The sequence below is a fragment of the Osmerus eperlanus genome, chromosome 2 (assembly GCF_963692335.1).
Source record: "Osmerus eperlanus chromosome 2, fOsmEpe2.1, whole genome shotgun sequence".
Lineage (NCBI taxonomy): Eukaryota > Metazoa > Chordata > Actinopteri > Osmeriformes > Osmeridae > Osmerus > Osmerus eperlanus.
In genome coordinates this window covers 4,703,216-4,716,923 of record NC_085019.1, presented here as the reverse complement: position 1 = coordinate 4,716,923, position 13,708 = coordinate 4,703,216, and the positions used below count along the sequence as shown (strand labels likewise).

The window sequence follows — 13,708 nt, the reverse complement described above, 5'->3', positions numbered from 1 at the left end:
TGACAGTGTTGCCTAGCAACATTCTTTACAGTATACCAATCCTGGCCTTCCCCCCCTGTTGAAATTAATATTAATATTCCTCCACATTCACATGCCTGTCTGTGTGCAGGCGATTGGTGGTTGCGGTTACCATGGTATCCCTGAGCTTGCGAGGTATTGCTTACTCTCACATATTTACACATATAGGTCAGACAGTGCAGGATGTCTCTGCTCTCGCTGATGGGCATGTGCTGTGCTCACCAGACTTTCAAGCAAGAGTCTGTTTGTCAAAGGATGACGTTTTTACGAGTGAAAAAGTGCTCATCCTCGTTCTCTTCTGCAGTCCAGTCAGCATGAGGCTAAGAGAAAAAGGGGGAGGGGGGGGGACGCTTCATATTGGAAATAAATTTTTCAACATCCAAGAGTAGTCTGGCATAACAAGACCGGTCTAATCTAAGTCCAGCACCACTTCCCACCTCAGATGCACAAGCACATTTATTTTTACATCTGCAAATACATGCTTTCATACGTACATTATAGGAGCACAAGGAGACCATAAACTTGAACAGAGTGTCCTCAGTCCTGGAACACAGTACTGCACTCTGAAAGTTTAAAACTTAACTAAGCTCACATGACAGCTAGACATAACAAACCCAGACAACATTGCAGAGTGTAGGTAATAAAATGCACAAGAGGTTTAGCCTACATGTACTGCTGCATGCTTGGAGGGAGGCTGTTCCTTCTTAGGAGCTGTTACATCACAGTCAGATCTGGGCTGCTTTAGTCTGGGGATGCTCTCTAGGACCAGTTCTGGGATGAAAGGAAAGCAGAGACTAATATATCCAGGTCATTCCAAGCAACATGGGAAGCTCAGGGGACCCCCCTCCCACACAGAATCCTCCCAGTCGGCCTAGAAGTAGTTCAGTTATACAACAAGTGATATGTACTCACTTTTGGAATTCACTGGGCTTTATGGTCTTATGCCAAGTGATGAGTCCAAATATAAAGGTGTGTGCGTGCATGCGTGGATTTTAGATACGTGTAATGGTTACAGTAAAGCATAGACATCCCTCCGTGTTCGAAAAGACATTTGACACTATAGAGACGTTATTTTACTGACACCTAGTGGTTGGTAGGATGGTAAATTGCAACAATTACATTTTAGCATTGCAGGCCACCATTAGTAAAATAAATTACAATAATTAATCTGTTATAAAACGTCAACGTTTGTCCTATACATTCTTCCAAATTGTTACGATTATTGTGTATTGTGTACTGCAGTCACTGTGCACGCCGCTTGTTCTCCGCAACGACAGGTGGCGCTGTGCCCAAATGAACCCAGCAGACCGGAGCAGGGGAAAAGCTGCAGAGAGTTTAGGCCTCCGGATCGACAAACAGCGCGTCCGCGTCGAGGGAACAAAGGAGTTGTAAGGTAAGGGCATGTTAAATGGTTTTTACTTTGTGAATTTTCGAGTAGATTTCAATATTGCAGGTAAAGCTGATGCCAACTACATTTAGTTGGAAATCAGAGCATAATCTTTTCAAATGTATTTCTTGTAGACTTTCAAATGTGCTGTCATCTTGTCTAGACGATTAGCCCCGCTAGCTTGCATCAGATTCAAGGCACTTCCGCGCTGTTTTGCTAGCTTGGTTACTTAACGTCAGTTAAGTATTAATAGCGACTATTTTAAATGCACATGATGCATACGAAAACTAGCCAAATCTTTAACTCCGTAGACAAAGCAACGTGTTCATCATCCAATACAATGTGACCCAAGTTCAGGCAGCTAATCCGTGTTGTCTAGCTAGTTAGCCAGAAAGGGCCTTTAGGGTGCTTTGTGTTTTCACTAGCCTGTCTGTCTTTTCAAAAAGTTCTCTTCTTTGTATTTTTTTTATAGAGCTGAATGATGGAAGTAGTGTAAACTTCAGGACCCCCCTCGCACAAGATGTCAAGTAAGGAATTTAACTGAGACGCTGATCATTTTTCCAGCAAAAAACAATATGCTAATTATCAGTCACATCTGACAAACTGCACGTTGGGGTTTTCGATCCCTGACGAATAGTGCATTGGAAACCTATCTGTTATTTGTTGGTCTAGGAGCAATGTTCTTGACCTCAGTTTAGGCTAGCTGAAATAAATGGCTTTGTTTTTTTTCCTCGCAGAAAGACCTTCCTATGCCCCTCCCCCTGCCCCCACTCCCACAACAGTAAGTATCTCTCACACTCTAAGGGGAGTGGGCCTACCAGGAACTCATCATCCATTGGCCGCTTAATCGTTAACGTAATCCTAGAACAGATACTAGATCCAACAATTTGACATGCAACTACCTTACTAACAACATTGGTATAAATTAGCTGTTGTCTTTGCTAACTGAAAACTTTCAGACATATGGTGGCACATTAGACATGTCACATGTGTGGTTTGGCTGGTGTGGTGTAGTAGTTGTGGCTATGCAATACATGCCCCATGTCAACCAATTAATTTACCAGGCACCACCGGGTAAGCCACGTCAGACATGTCAACGTTTTCTTTAAGACCAAACCATCCACCATGTAAATCCTCTTCTGAAATGTTTTGCACAGAACTACTGTGCACCTTTCAGAGACTCATTCAGGAAGGTCTAACACATAACGCCAAAATCACTTATTAATAAGTTGTACCTTATTTTCCAGAATACAGAACACATTTCTATTTAAGCGTTCTGGACGGTTGCGTCCTCCTGACTGAGACTACGGTCACTGATATTAGCTGCTACCTCCTCCCGTTACATCCCCTTGCATTTAAACTGATGTTTCTACAACAGATGACATCACAATCAGTGTATTGAATAGATGACTGCTTCTGCATTGCATGACCATGAGAAAAAGAAACCAAACAAAAACAACTTTTCTTTTTTTCTTTTTTTTTTTGGTCCCTCTCCCCCCTCTTGTTTGTGTCATTTCTCATTCGTGTTTTGTCTCACTTGTCTTCCATCAGCAATTGCCCTCCGCCCCAGGGTTTGTGGGCTACAACCCTTACAGCCATCTGGCCTACAACAACTACAGGCTGGGAGGGAATTCCGGAGGCAGCAGCAGGGTAATGAAAGGACCATGGCCAAGCAAGCAGGACTACTGTCCACCAGGGGAGGGAGGGAGGGGCGGAAGGGTTAGGAGCCAGGCTTTAGATTATTCCCTCTTAAATGCAAATGACAGGAAAACTGAACAAGGAAAAAGTGGAAACTAGACATGATTCCCATCCGCAAATTGTCTAAAATTCATATTCAAATTTGTATTTGGAAGTTTTAATGTCTCAGGCATTGAAAGAGGATGGATGACAGTTACCTGCACCAAGTTGTCAGTTTACCTTGACTTCAGTAGCTGGGCCACCCCTCTATCTGCTGACAAACAGTTATTAACCTGATTCAGGTTTGGTTTTGGGAAGGAGAACAACAACTCATTGTAGGCTGTTGAGATACGCCCAGCATGTCTTGTACCAGATGGCTGCCTATCTGCTGAGGCCACGCCCCTCTTAAACTGCTAGTCAGCATCCCCATGCCATGCAGAGGCCCATGGTTACGCCAAATCGAGACTCCAGATAACTGGGTCAAGTATTAGAACAGGGAAACGAACAAGAAGCTCATCTCTTAGGACAGACGTGAGAGTCTGAAGTCAGCCGATCTGTCACCCAAGTAGCACCCCATTGCACTGGACAAGGTCATATCGTCATTGTCACATTCAGTTTTGTCCCCTCTGCCCTCTTTTCATAGTGCTAGCGGCATTTTGTTTGGTAGTATAAAGTCATGCCAGCACACTCAAATATTACAATACCTACCTTCATGGTTGCTTGATGAAGATGGTTGCTGCGATTCTTCTGTCTTGTGTCACTGTGGTCTACTGAATGGTTTGGGTTAGGAGTATTTGAGTGAACAGGTATAGCTTTATCCAGCTACAGTAATAACAGAAAGTGATATGTTTGGTTTTCATGAATGTAACGTTTTTCAAAAGTTCCCTAACAAACGTGCCTATTTTGCCGGGGGTCTCCACTTTCTCTCTCTCTCGCTCTCTCTCTTTCTCTTTCTTTTCCCAGAATTCCTCAGGAATCACTGTTCCCAAGCCCCCCAAACCTCCAGACAAGCCGCTGATGCCTTACATGCGGTACAGCCGGAAGGTAAGCAGGAAGGTAAGACACCCACGGTGTCTGCTTTTACTGCTTGTACAGGGGGAACCCACCACCCTCCCCTGGGGGGCGGGGGAGGGACTCCCCTCGTCCGTGCCACCCCCTTTCCCCCCCAGGCGGTACTTTCCTCGACCCCCCCCCCCCCCCCCCATCCCCCCCGCCCTGCCTCCTCTGCTGACCGGGAGGTCGGAGACTGAGGGACTTCAGTGAACCCCGCGTCCCCCTCCAGAACCTGTCGTCTCTCCTTGTCCTCCTCGTGTTTTTGTCACGTCTCCACCCCTGTGCTGCTGTGATGTGCTGTGGCTTCCTCCTGTTCTCCGCTAGACCTCCGCCGTTGTCTGTAGAACTAACCTCTTTCACCCCTCTGTTTTCCTTTTTGGAACTTACAAGATCATTCATTTGCTGCTCCTTATTGCTGCTGTGCGCTTACCTCTCTATCTCCCCCCCCCCCCCTCCTCTCTGGCCTGCGCGTGTTGTCAGGTATGGGACCAGGTGAAAGCTTCCAACCCAGACCTGAAGCTATGGGAGATCGGTAAGATCATCGGAGGGATGTGGAGGGACCTGACGGACGAGGAGAAACAGGACTATCTTAACGAGTACGAGGCTGAGAAGGTGGGTGACGTCGGCTGAGGTTTTCCTCAACTCTGTAACCTGAATTGAAACACCCAAACGTTCCACGTGGAAGGATACTCTGATTCGACCCGGAACCGAAACGCAGCATCCACTCACCCTCCTCTCGTCGGTGCAGATCGAGTATAACGACTCCCTGAAGGCCTACCACAACTCTCCGGCCTACCTCGCCTACGTGAACGCCAAAAACCGCGCGGAGGCCGCGCTGGAGGAGGAGAGCAGACAGAGACAGACCCGTATGGAGAAGGGCGAGCCCTACATGAGCATCCAGCCTGCAGAAGACCCCGACGGTAGGCAGCACGGCCGCACCTCCAACCACACCTCAGTTACAGATGTGTGCGTGTTCTCAGAATTGAACTAGTTCCCCCCCCCTGTCTCTTGTCCCTCCCCCTGCCTGTAGACTACGACGACGGCTTCTCCATCAAGCACACGGCGGCGGCGCGCTTCCAGAGGAACCACCGGCTCATCAGCGACATCCTGAGCGAGATCGTGGTTCCCGACGTGCGCTCCGTGGTCACCACGGCCCGCATGCAGGTCCTCAAACGGCAGGTCCAGTCGCTGATGGTGCACCAGGTAGGCCGCGCCACCGACGCACGATGCAGCCCCTGACTGCGAGGCATTTTTACACACACACACACACACACACACATCCGGGTGCTCCTGCCCCTCTCTCACCGCTGCTCTCCTCCACAGAGGAAGCTGGAGGCGGAGCTTCTGCAGATCGAGGACCGTCACCAGGACAAGAAGAGGAGATTCCTGGAGACCACCGACTCCTTCAACACTGAGCTCAAACGGGTAAGGCGCCTCTCCCCCGACACGTCACCGCAAGACACCTCAAATTCATCCCAGGACCCCACCCCCCCCCCCAACTGTGTGTAGTCGAATCAACTCTTGTGGGAGTTGCCGTAACGGTGTGCGTCTGTGGTCCCCAGCTGTGCAGCCAGAAGGTGGAGGTGGACATGGAGAAGCTGGCGGCAGAGATGGCGGCGGCGGAGGAGGCAGCCAGGCGGAGGGTGGAGGAGAGGGAGCGGGAGGCGGCCGAGCAGGCGGAGAAGGCGGCACAGGAGCAGCAGGAGCAGGCGGACAAGGTCGCCGCCACGTCGCCCAGCGCCTCGCAGCCCAGCAACCCTGACCAGAGCCCCACCGCCACACCCCCCACCCAGGCTCCTGCCTCGGAGAGCAAGGAGGAGGGTGATCAGCCCACCCCCATGGAGACAGGTTAGCATAGCGACCCGTCGTGTCTTTGAATCGACGCGAGCCGGCGGCCGTCGGGGATGAGGAAAACGGGGATCCGTGTCGCCGCTGTTCTGACGTCTCGTCTTTCCTCCGTTCTCTCTCTCTCTCTCCCAGACGAGGCGGCGCCCGCAGAGCTATCGGACCCCCAGCCGCCGTCTGAAGAAGTCACGCCCGTCCCCGCAGAGAAGCCGCCGGCGCCGCCCTCCGAGCCGGCGGAGAGCGCAACCACGGACGAGGGCACCAACGACAGCACCGCCCTCTCCGAGAGCAGCTCCGAAGCCCCCGCTCCCCCCGCTCCCCCCCCGGCCCCCGAGGCCACCCCCCCGACCCCCACCTCCACCCCCGCAGAGGAGCCCCCACCCAGCCAGCCACAATAACACCTCCCCCTCCCAGAACGGTAGGCCTGTTCGCCCTCGTTACCCCACCCTGGTGCTGCCGACCTGAGGCCCTGTCCAGATCCAACCCCTACCCCCCCCCCCCCATACACACCTAGCCATACCCGAGGAGGATGAGGGCAGCATGGGCATCAGTCTGGCCCAGCCTGATGGTGAGCAGGAGGTGTGAGTAGAGCAGCCAGGGTTTGTTTCTGGACAAGGTCTCTGGCTTCCCCCTCCTGAAGTGCACTTCTGCGCCTCCCTATTTGGAATGGTGGAAGCATGTGTTGGGTAGAGGGGGTGTGTGTGTGTCCACCAGCTCCTAGATTTATTCCAGTTCATTTCCTGTGAATCCAGCAGGGAGAGGCAGGCAGGTGCACTCACTTCTGAGGGTATGGGGAGGAGATTGCAGGCCACCCCTCTTACCTTATTGACCTCAGCTTAAAACACACACACACACAACCCTTCATTGCAGAGAGGCACTCTGGTTGGTGGACCCATGCGGGAAACCTTCCAGTACATTCCACCCGTTATAAATTATCATAAGTCTCTGGTAGCCTCTACAGGGTTGATCTTGAGGGCCATAGTACTTGAGCTATACAACACCCATTTCAATTTTTTTTTACCATACATGCTATTTTTGTTGCCTCTTATGTTTGGTAAGTTAGGCACCCATTCGTTTTAGATTGACTGATTGAATTCCAGTGAGTGAAATAATTTGCCCATGTGTTGTTGCTTAGTAAGAGGAAAATTGAGAATTGTTCAATGCGTCATACATGCATCCAACTCCCTACTGACAATTCAATAACAGACAAATAGACATGTAACCTCACACTTTGAAATGACTGTTTTTACTTGAATCTAAATGATTTTAGTATGCCTCTTCTTTATGCATATTATTTTGTACTGGTCTACTTCTGCCCAAATAAAAATGGTTTCTCTGTCCCTTTGATTTGGTGTGGTTTAATTCTGGTAGCCCGAATTGTCCTGCGTTTAAATCTATTTTGGCTGAACGAATGGGCATAATATAGTTAGCTAAGCAGTAAACACAAAAAGTCGACCTTGCAGCTGTGCGTAAAATCCCAACTTTTAATGGGACTACCACTCGTGGTGTCAGTGGCTAGTAATTAGTTATTTCCGCTGCTTGAGGTTGTGGGCCGGTTGCCATGGTTCATCGTCACAGCGCTTGAGCAAAGCGCACAAGAGCGCAGCAGATGGGCACAGTTGAGAAATCAGGAAGGATGAGCATCCGCGCGCTCTGCCTTTCCATTGCGCTCTTGATTTCTCAAACAGTAGCGGAGTACTCCTCCAAAAGTGATTTGGACTACGAGTTTGGAGACTACCGGGGCAAATGGTGTATAGACGACCACGGTTTCGTTTATGGCATCGGAGAGGTTTACTATCCCAGCCCTTCCGCGTGCCCTTGCACCTGCACCGAGGACGGACCTGTGTGTGTACGTCCGAAGTGTCCGCGAATTCACCCACGATGTACGCGAATTAAATACAAGTCTTGCTGTCCAGTATGTGAGGCAATTGCGAAGGTTTGCGTTTATGGAGGCAGAACTTATAGCGTCCTCGAAGAATTTAAGGTAAGGCTATATTCACTCAATCCAAAGTCGTGACGCTTTTACACATGATCCATCCTGCCTGCCAATTTTTTTTGGTTTACAAAATGTAAATAGAAACACACTGCATGTTTAAACTTGCCATCCTGTTTTTGTTTTGTTTGGGGATGGATAGATCATCTATTATTCTAAATGATATAACATTTGAATGAGCTCTGCATGTCTATGATCTCTCCTCCACACTGCTATTATATGATGATGCACAAAGATCAAACGGGGGTAAAACCCCAAGCATTGATTGATTGATTACAATCCATCACACGCGCACACACACCACTCAAACACACACACACACTATCACCCCACAACGTTTTTGTGAATGTGATACAACCCAAATGTGTGTGCGTGACATGTTGGATCTGCTCAGTTTGTCTTTGTGTGTTGGTGTGTGTACTGCCGTTTCAGTTATCTCGCTGCGAGCGCTGTCGCTGTGAGCCAAACAGGGAAGTGTACTGCACCATCTCCAACTGCCCGGCACCTCACTGTGTCGACCCCACCTACGAGCCCAATCACTGCTGTCCTGTCTGCCAGAGCGGTGAGAATCTCTTATACCCTCTAGCCCACACCCCCTAACCCACAAACAAAACAATCCCTGTAGTAATGACTGATGTGGGAATATCCACTCACCATATTTCTGCATTTGTATATCACTAGTGACCTAAAAGTGAGATTAGCTGATGTTCATGGAAAACAAAATAGTTTTACACCATACCCCTGGCCACACATATCTCTGTGACACCGATTCACATGTCCGAGCACGAGGTGCACACACGTGTGGAAGTTCAGCCCCCACGCACAACATCCGCTGATCAGTCTTCCATTACTAATAGGAACTTTCACAGTCGGTGTGTGGGATTGATCATGTGAACACCCCGCAGCTTTGAGTCAAGCTATTACACAACCATGTTTACACTTGCACTGCTACTCCCATGAACTGACCTCATCCAATCCGATGGGATCTCGATGCCAATGTGTAGCTGATGTAGATCCTTAGAAATGGCTGATGTATTATTGGTAATAATTATAGCAAATGCTAAAACATAGCATATGTAACATGCCGTGTCATTCACAGCATTCCATTTTAAGTTACTTTGCAGATGGCATACTCACCAAACGGTACATAATGTGGTTGGTCTGGATAGTGATAAACTGAAGAATACATATACTCATGCACACATTCTTACATTGCCTTATGTAAGCAGGGATGGACCCTTGACCCCACAAAGCCCAGCCAACTCAACATGCAGTGGGCTAGTTTCTATTTTGACTGTTGCTGTTGGACACAACACTATCGAGCTCCTCAATTGCGTCTCTATTTTCCATCCCATCCCTACTCCCTCGCGCCAGCTGTGTGACGTGAAGATCCATAGTTCAGAGCCAATCATAAAATAATGGGTCTGAAACCGAATCTCCTCGATGCTCTCTATTTAACCCTCGTGCTGCCTTCGGGTCACATGACCCAAAGGTTCATAACGAACCATTGTTGTGTTTACCCAATTTTACCCAATACAAAAACAAATAAAAATAATTTTCTTTTAACCATTCCAATGTGGGGGGTCTGAGACAGCCCGACAGTTAAAAGAAAATGCTTCACTTTGTTTTTGTATGAGGTAAATTTGTCGCAATACGACGGTGGGTCACAATGACTGATGGGTCAGAATGACCCGAAGATAACACAAGGGTTAACTACGTTGGAGGCTGCCATTTGATCGCTACAGTTTGAGCAAAAGCAGTATAATTTACAAACACACACACATACTCATACAGAACTAATTTCCTGCTTTTTCCTTCAGGCCCAAACTGTTTTGCGGGGAACATAGTGATCTCGGCTGGAGAGCGTGTCGAGATGGATGAACAGACCGTGTGTTTCTGTACCTACCGGGACGGAACCTGGCAGATGCACCCCCAGGCCACCTGCGAGCAGCGGCCAAGCCCCAGTCCCACCCCCACCCCCACCCCTAGTCCCCCAGAGGACAGGATCAAGCAGAGGGGTGGGAGGAGGGCCTACAGCCCCCGTCTGGACGTCATCCCCTGATTGGAGAGGAGGAGCGGTGGAGGAGAGGGAGAAGGCAGGGAGTCTGTGTTTAGGAGAGGGAACGAAAAGGACTGTATTTTCTGCCCTAAAATGTTTAGGGGGAGATCAAGGAGGGAGGAAAGGGTTCAACGTAGCATAACCACAGAATACTGCTAATTCTGATGTGCTCTGTTCATCTTCAGACAACCCATGACCATACATGCTTGCTGATATACATCATGAATCAAAGAAATGACTGATCAAATGATATTGGTGGTGGCAATTTGGATGGAAAGATTGTAGTGTGAATGGACGGGTCGGAAGCGAGTGCCAAGGGGAAACATGGCAAGCAGGTTGTTTTCTGCGTCCTGCTGAGGGCAGTCTGTGAAGGGATTAAGGCCAGCGATGACCTCCACCACACATGCACAGAACCATAACACTGCTGAAACACTATCCTCAGAATGTATAGAAACAATTAATTTAAACAGCAGTCATTGTACTTGACAGTGCCCCTTGATTCCTATTAATGTCAGTTACTCATGTTTCTCAAGTTCCTTCCAGCTTCAACTTCCATTCAGAACAAGGGCTTTAAGTGGACATATGTAGCAGTGGTTCCAATGCATTTCTCTCAGGTGCAGGGCCTTTCTATATAGCTGTTAGTCCTGGTGTTGTACTTAACATTGTCCATTTTCCCCTTTAAACTGATTAGCGTACCTTTGTGAACAAGTTGGTATCACCTATATGCAAATGTTATTTCCTCAATATCAATGTGTAAAGGATGTTAACCTGTGTTCGTGAAATAAAGCTGTTGAAAAGGTAATGTCATCTGTGTCCCATGTCATTTAAAACCCATCTCATTGATTCTTGGGGGGTCACGATTCAATTTATCAAATTACAATTCAATATATGCTTACATTAAAATAAAAATTGTGAATCGTTGTGTGAATCTCGATTCATATGTGAATCGATGACCATAATGACTCCTTCAAGTGAAGCAAAGGGTCTGTGTAAGTAAATTACTACACAAGGAATTCTAAACTTTATAACAGTTTTTATTGAAAACAGCGCAGGGTCCAGGTCAGGCTATGCTACCAGCGTTGGAGGCGATCCTCGGCCAGAGGTCGGCACACTCCTTGGCCACAGGGCCTGTGATCGCTGAGCCTGGAGATGAAAAGAGCAGACACTTACAATACAGGCAGTTCATCTTACTTCCACCAAGTCTACCCTTCTCCACCCAACTTGATTTGAACAGGTCAGCTCATCTTTAAAATCAACGCCTGACTAGAGCATGGAAAGTAACAAAAACATTGATTTTGTGCTTAAGGTTGTTTCATCACGGATTGAGATTGGTCAGAAACAGTAACACTGCCATCTCACCCACCAGTGATGTATTTACTTTTCCCTTCTACGACAACTCACCCAGCCACTGACCGGACAACGCAAGTGCTTTTTTGAAGGGGGGGGGCATTTCATTTAACAATACATCAGAATTGCATGCAATTGTCTAATAGTTTATACCAAATTCACAATAGGACCCGTTCTAAAATGTAGCAGTGGGCTTGGAAAGACCTTTGACTCAGATGGGTACCAAAACTCACCTTTCATTTCTCCTTTAACGTTCACTATGACCCCTGCATTGTCTTCAAAGTAGAGAAACACACCATCTTTTCGCCGGTACGACTTTCGTTGCCGTATCACCACTGCAGGATGCACTGTGAGAAGAATACGGGGTATTAGCCACATAGGGTACATGTTGGGTTGTTCAGACTGACTGCAGTACCATAAACACAATGACTTGGGAGTGTCAAAGTAATGATTTTTTTTTACAGCTTCTTTCGACAATTTTGTGAGAAATCTATCCAACACCTCTCAGATCCCACTTCCATTGAACTGAAACGAAAGCTGGAATAAAGCTCAACTGAGCATGTGCAGACTCACCCTTCTTCCTGAGTTCGGGCTTGCCTTTCTTGACTGTGGCCATCACCATGTCACCCACACCAGCGGCGGGCAGACGGTTCAGACGACCCTTGATACCCTTTACAGAGATGATGTACAGGTTCTTGGCACCTGAGAAGAGAAGGAGACATATGGACGTGTTCTCTACATGGCAGCCACATTCCCCAGGTTTTCCTCATTTACATTTCACAGACTGAGTGAAACCTTTGGTAGCACCATTACAATACAAAATGACACTCGTCTATGACCTCATGGAATTGTTTCATCACGGATTGAGATCTCATGGAATTGTTTCATCACGGATTGAGATTGGTCGGTAACAGTAGCACTGCCATCTCACCCACCAGTGATGCATTTTGTTTTTCCCTTCTTCGACAACTCACCCAGCCACTGACCGGACAAAGTAAGTGCTTTTGGAAGGGGCCATTTAGACCCAAGCAGCACAGAAATTACACTTAACAGCACCACTGTTACACAACATACATAAGGATGCTCTACAACCATGCCTGTTTGTACACCTGATATATTGGTAAGTGTGACCACATATGAAATGATACTGAAGAAGCTCAGGCATGGGCCCTGTTCCCCCAGCTTTGCAGTCACTATCAGCATGAGTTTCCATACCTGTGTTGTCAGCGCAGTTGATGACCGCTCCCACTGGGAGACCCAGGGATATGCGGAACTTTGCTCCAGATGACCCACCACGTCCTGGAAAGGAAGCAAACAGTTAACTACAGACAAGACTTCCAACATGGCTTCTGGTCTTGAATATTTGAATTTGTCCCATCACGGATTGAGATTGTTCAGTACAGGTGAGAAACTGCCATCTCACCCACCAGTGATGCATTCACTTTTTCCTCCTTCGACAACTCACCTAGCCACTGACTGGACAAGGCAAGTGCTTTTTGAAGGATAACTATAACATTTTAGCCTGCAACTCAACTGACCCAGAAGATGTACACAAATTACTAATCAACACAACTCCAGTTTGCACATCGCGCGTTACTTAATTTATCGGATTCACGATTTCAACGACAACACTAGGAGTTTAAGTAGTCGTCGTATACTCGGCTCCAAATGAGCTAACGTGCCTTGTGTAGGCTATGTAGCTACAGTGGCTAAAAACGTGCCAGTGCCAAGTTAAGCAGCAAAAGAAGCATTTAGGGGGCCACAACCACGAACATTTCAGAGATACATTTATCGACGTGTTACGTTCACTATGGAAGTGACAAACTGTCAGCTCTAGATACACATGCCACCGCTGCACAAGAAGCTTGCGGGAGAAAAATGTGCCTCCACGCAAGATATCATGTATTTACCTTGGAACGGTAACTACAGTAGCTAGCTTTCTTTTGAACTCAAACATTGGACCCATTCAAGTAAACTTAAATCGGAACAGCAAAAGCATGCAAAAACATGGTCGAATTACTTTTAAGTTACCTAGCAATAGGCTAAGCAGCGCTTAGCAAACATGGCTGACACATCAAGCACCGTCTGTCTTTATCCCTCAAAATCATGTTTATCTTGAACAACAACGCTTAAATAGGACTGAATACATTTTATATAATGGTTCATCTCAAGGAAGCTAATAATTTCACTGTACTACAGACGATTTAAGCAAAGGATGAAGGTGGATGTTTCATAGCAGGATTCATACCTCTCTTAGACATTGCGGCAGAAGGGAAAGAGGAAGGCGGAAAAAGGAAACAAGAGATATAAACTAGTCGAAGGCATCATA

General features: G+C 47.6%; 3 protein-coding genes across 6 annotated transcripts; 2 read left to right on the top strand and 1 right to left on the bottom strand.

Annotated features, from left to right (window-relative positions):
• Positions 1–1,309: 1,309 nt before the first annotated feature.
• Positions 1,310–7,320, top strand: smarce1 (SWI/SNF related, matrix associated, actin dependent regulator of chromatin, subfamily e, member 1). Of its 4 annotated transcripts, none has more exons than XM_062447765.1 (11): positions 1,310–1,411; positions 1,878–1,932; positions 2,143–2,186; positions 2,957–3,055; positions 4,046–4,126; positions 4,616–4,747; positions 4,884–5,055; positions 5,166–5,338; positions 5,459–5,560; positions 5,698–5,983; positions 6,116–7,320. In XM_062447765.1, the coding sequence occupies exons 2-11, from the start codon at positions 1,926–1,928 to the stop codon at positions 6,376–6,378; spliced, it is 1,359 nt and encodes a 452-aa protein (XP_062303749.1). In that variant the 5' UTR covers positions 1,310–1,411; positions 1,878–1,925; the 3' UTR covers positions 6,379–7,320. The 4 variants fall into 4 exon arrangements, with proteins under 4 accessions (XP_062303749.1, XP_062303748.1, XP_062303751.1 ...); XM_062447764.1 differs by having other exon boundaries at positions 4,046–4,138; XM_062447767.1 differs by lacking the exon at positions 2,957–3,055.
• A 287-nt stretch (positions 7,321–7,607) lies between these two features.
• si:dkey-283b1.7 (von Willebrand factor C domain-containing protein 2-like) lies at positions 7,608–10,099 on the top strand. Its single transcript, XM_062482843.1, has 3 exons — positions 7,608–7,964; positions 8,406–8,535; positions 9,794–10,099. Exons 1-3 carry the CDS (start codon positions 7,617–7,619, stop codon positions 10,033–10,035), a joined length of 720 nt encoding a protein of 239 aa, XP_062338827.1. The 5' UTR covers positions 7,608–7,616; the 3' UTR covers positions 10,036–10,099.
• Positions 10,100–11,045: 946 nt separating this feature from the next.
• rpl23 (ribosomal protein L23) lies at positions 11,046–13,708 on the bottom strand. The gene is made up of 5 exons (XM_062447762.1): positions 13,628–13,708; positions 12,595–12,678; positions 11,953–12,081; positions 11,613–11,726; positions 11,046–11,175 (listed from the first exon to the last, which is right to left on the bottom strand). Exons 1-5 carry the CDS (start codon positions 13,638–13,640, stop codon positions 11,093–11,095), a joined length of 423 nt encoding a protein of 140 aa, XP_062303746.1. The 5' UTR covers positions 13,641–13,708; the 3' UTR covers positions 11,046–11,092.

Excerpts from the sequence above, each read along its gene's own strand:
- smarce1 (XM_062447764.1), top strand. Across the intron at positions 2,187-2,956 it reads CTGCCCCCACTCCCACAACA|CAATTGCCCTCCGCCCCAGG; the intron begins GTAAGTATCTCT and ends GTCTTCCATCAG. Across the intron at positions 5,984-6,115 it reads GCCCACCCCCATGGAGACAG|ACGAGGCGGCGCCCGCAGAG; the intron begins GTTAGCATAGCG and ends TCTCTCTCCCAG.
- si:dkey-283b1.7 (XM_062482843.1), top strand. The coding sequence starts at position 7,617 with ATGAGCATCCGCGCGCTCTGCCTTTCCATTGCGCTCTTGATTTCTCAA. Across the intron at positions 7,965-8,405 it reads GCGTCCTCGAAGAATTTAAG|TTATCTCGCTGCGAGCGCTG; the intron begins GTAAGGCTATAT and ends CTGCCGTTTCAG. Across the intron at positions 8,536-9,793 it reads CTGTCCTGTCTGCCAGAGCG|GCCCAAACTGTTTTGCGGGG; the intron begins GTGAGAATCTCT and ends TTTTTCCTTCAG.
- rpl23 (XM_062447762.1), bottom strand. Across the intron at positions 12,082-12,594 it reads CAACTGCGCTGACAACACAG|GTGCCAAGAACCTGTACATC; the intron begins GTATGGAAACTC and ends TTCTCTTCTCAG. Across the intron at positions 11,176-11,612 it reads CGTTAAAGGAGAAATGAAAG|GCTCAGCGATCACAGGCCCT; the intron begins GTGAGTTTTGGT and ends TTTCATCTCCAG.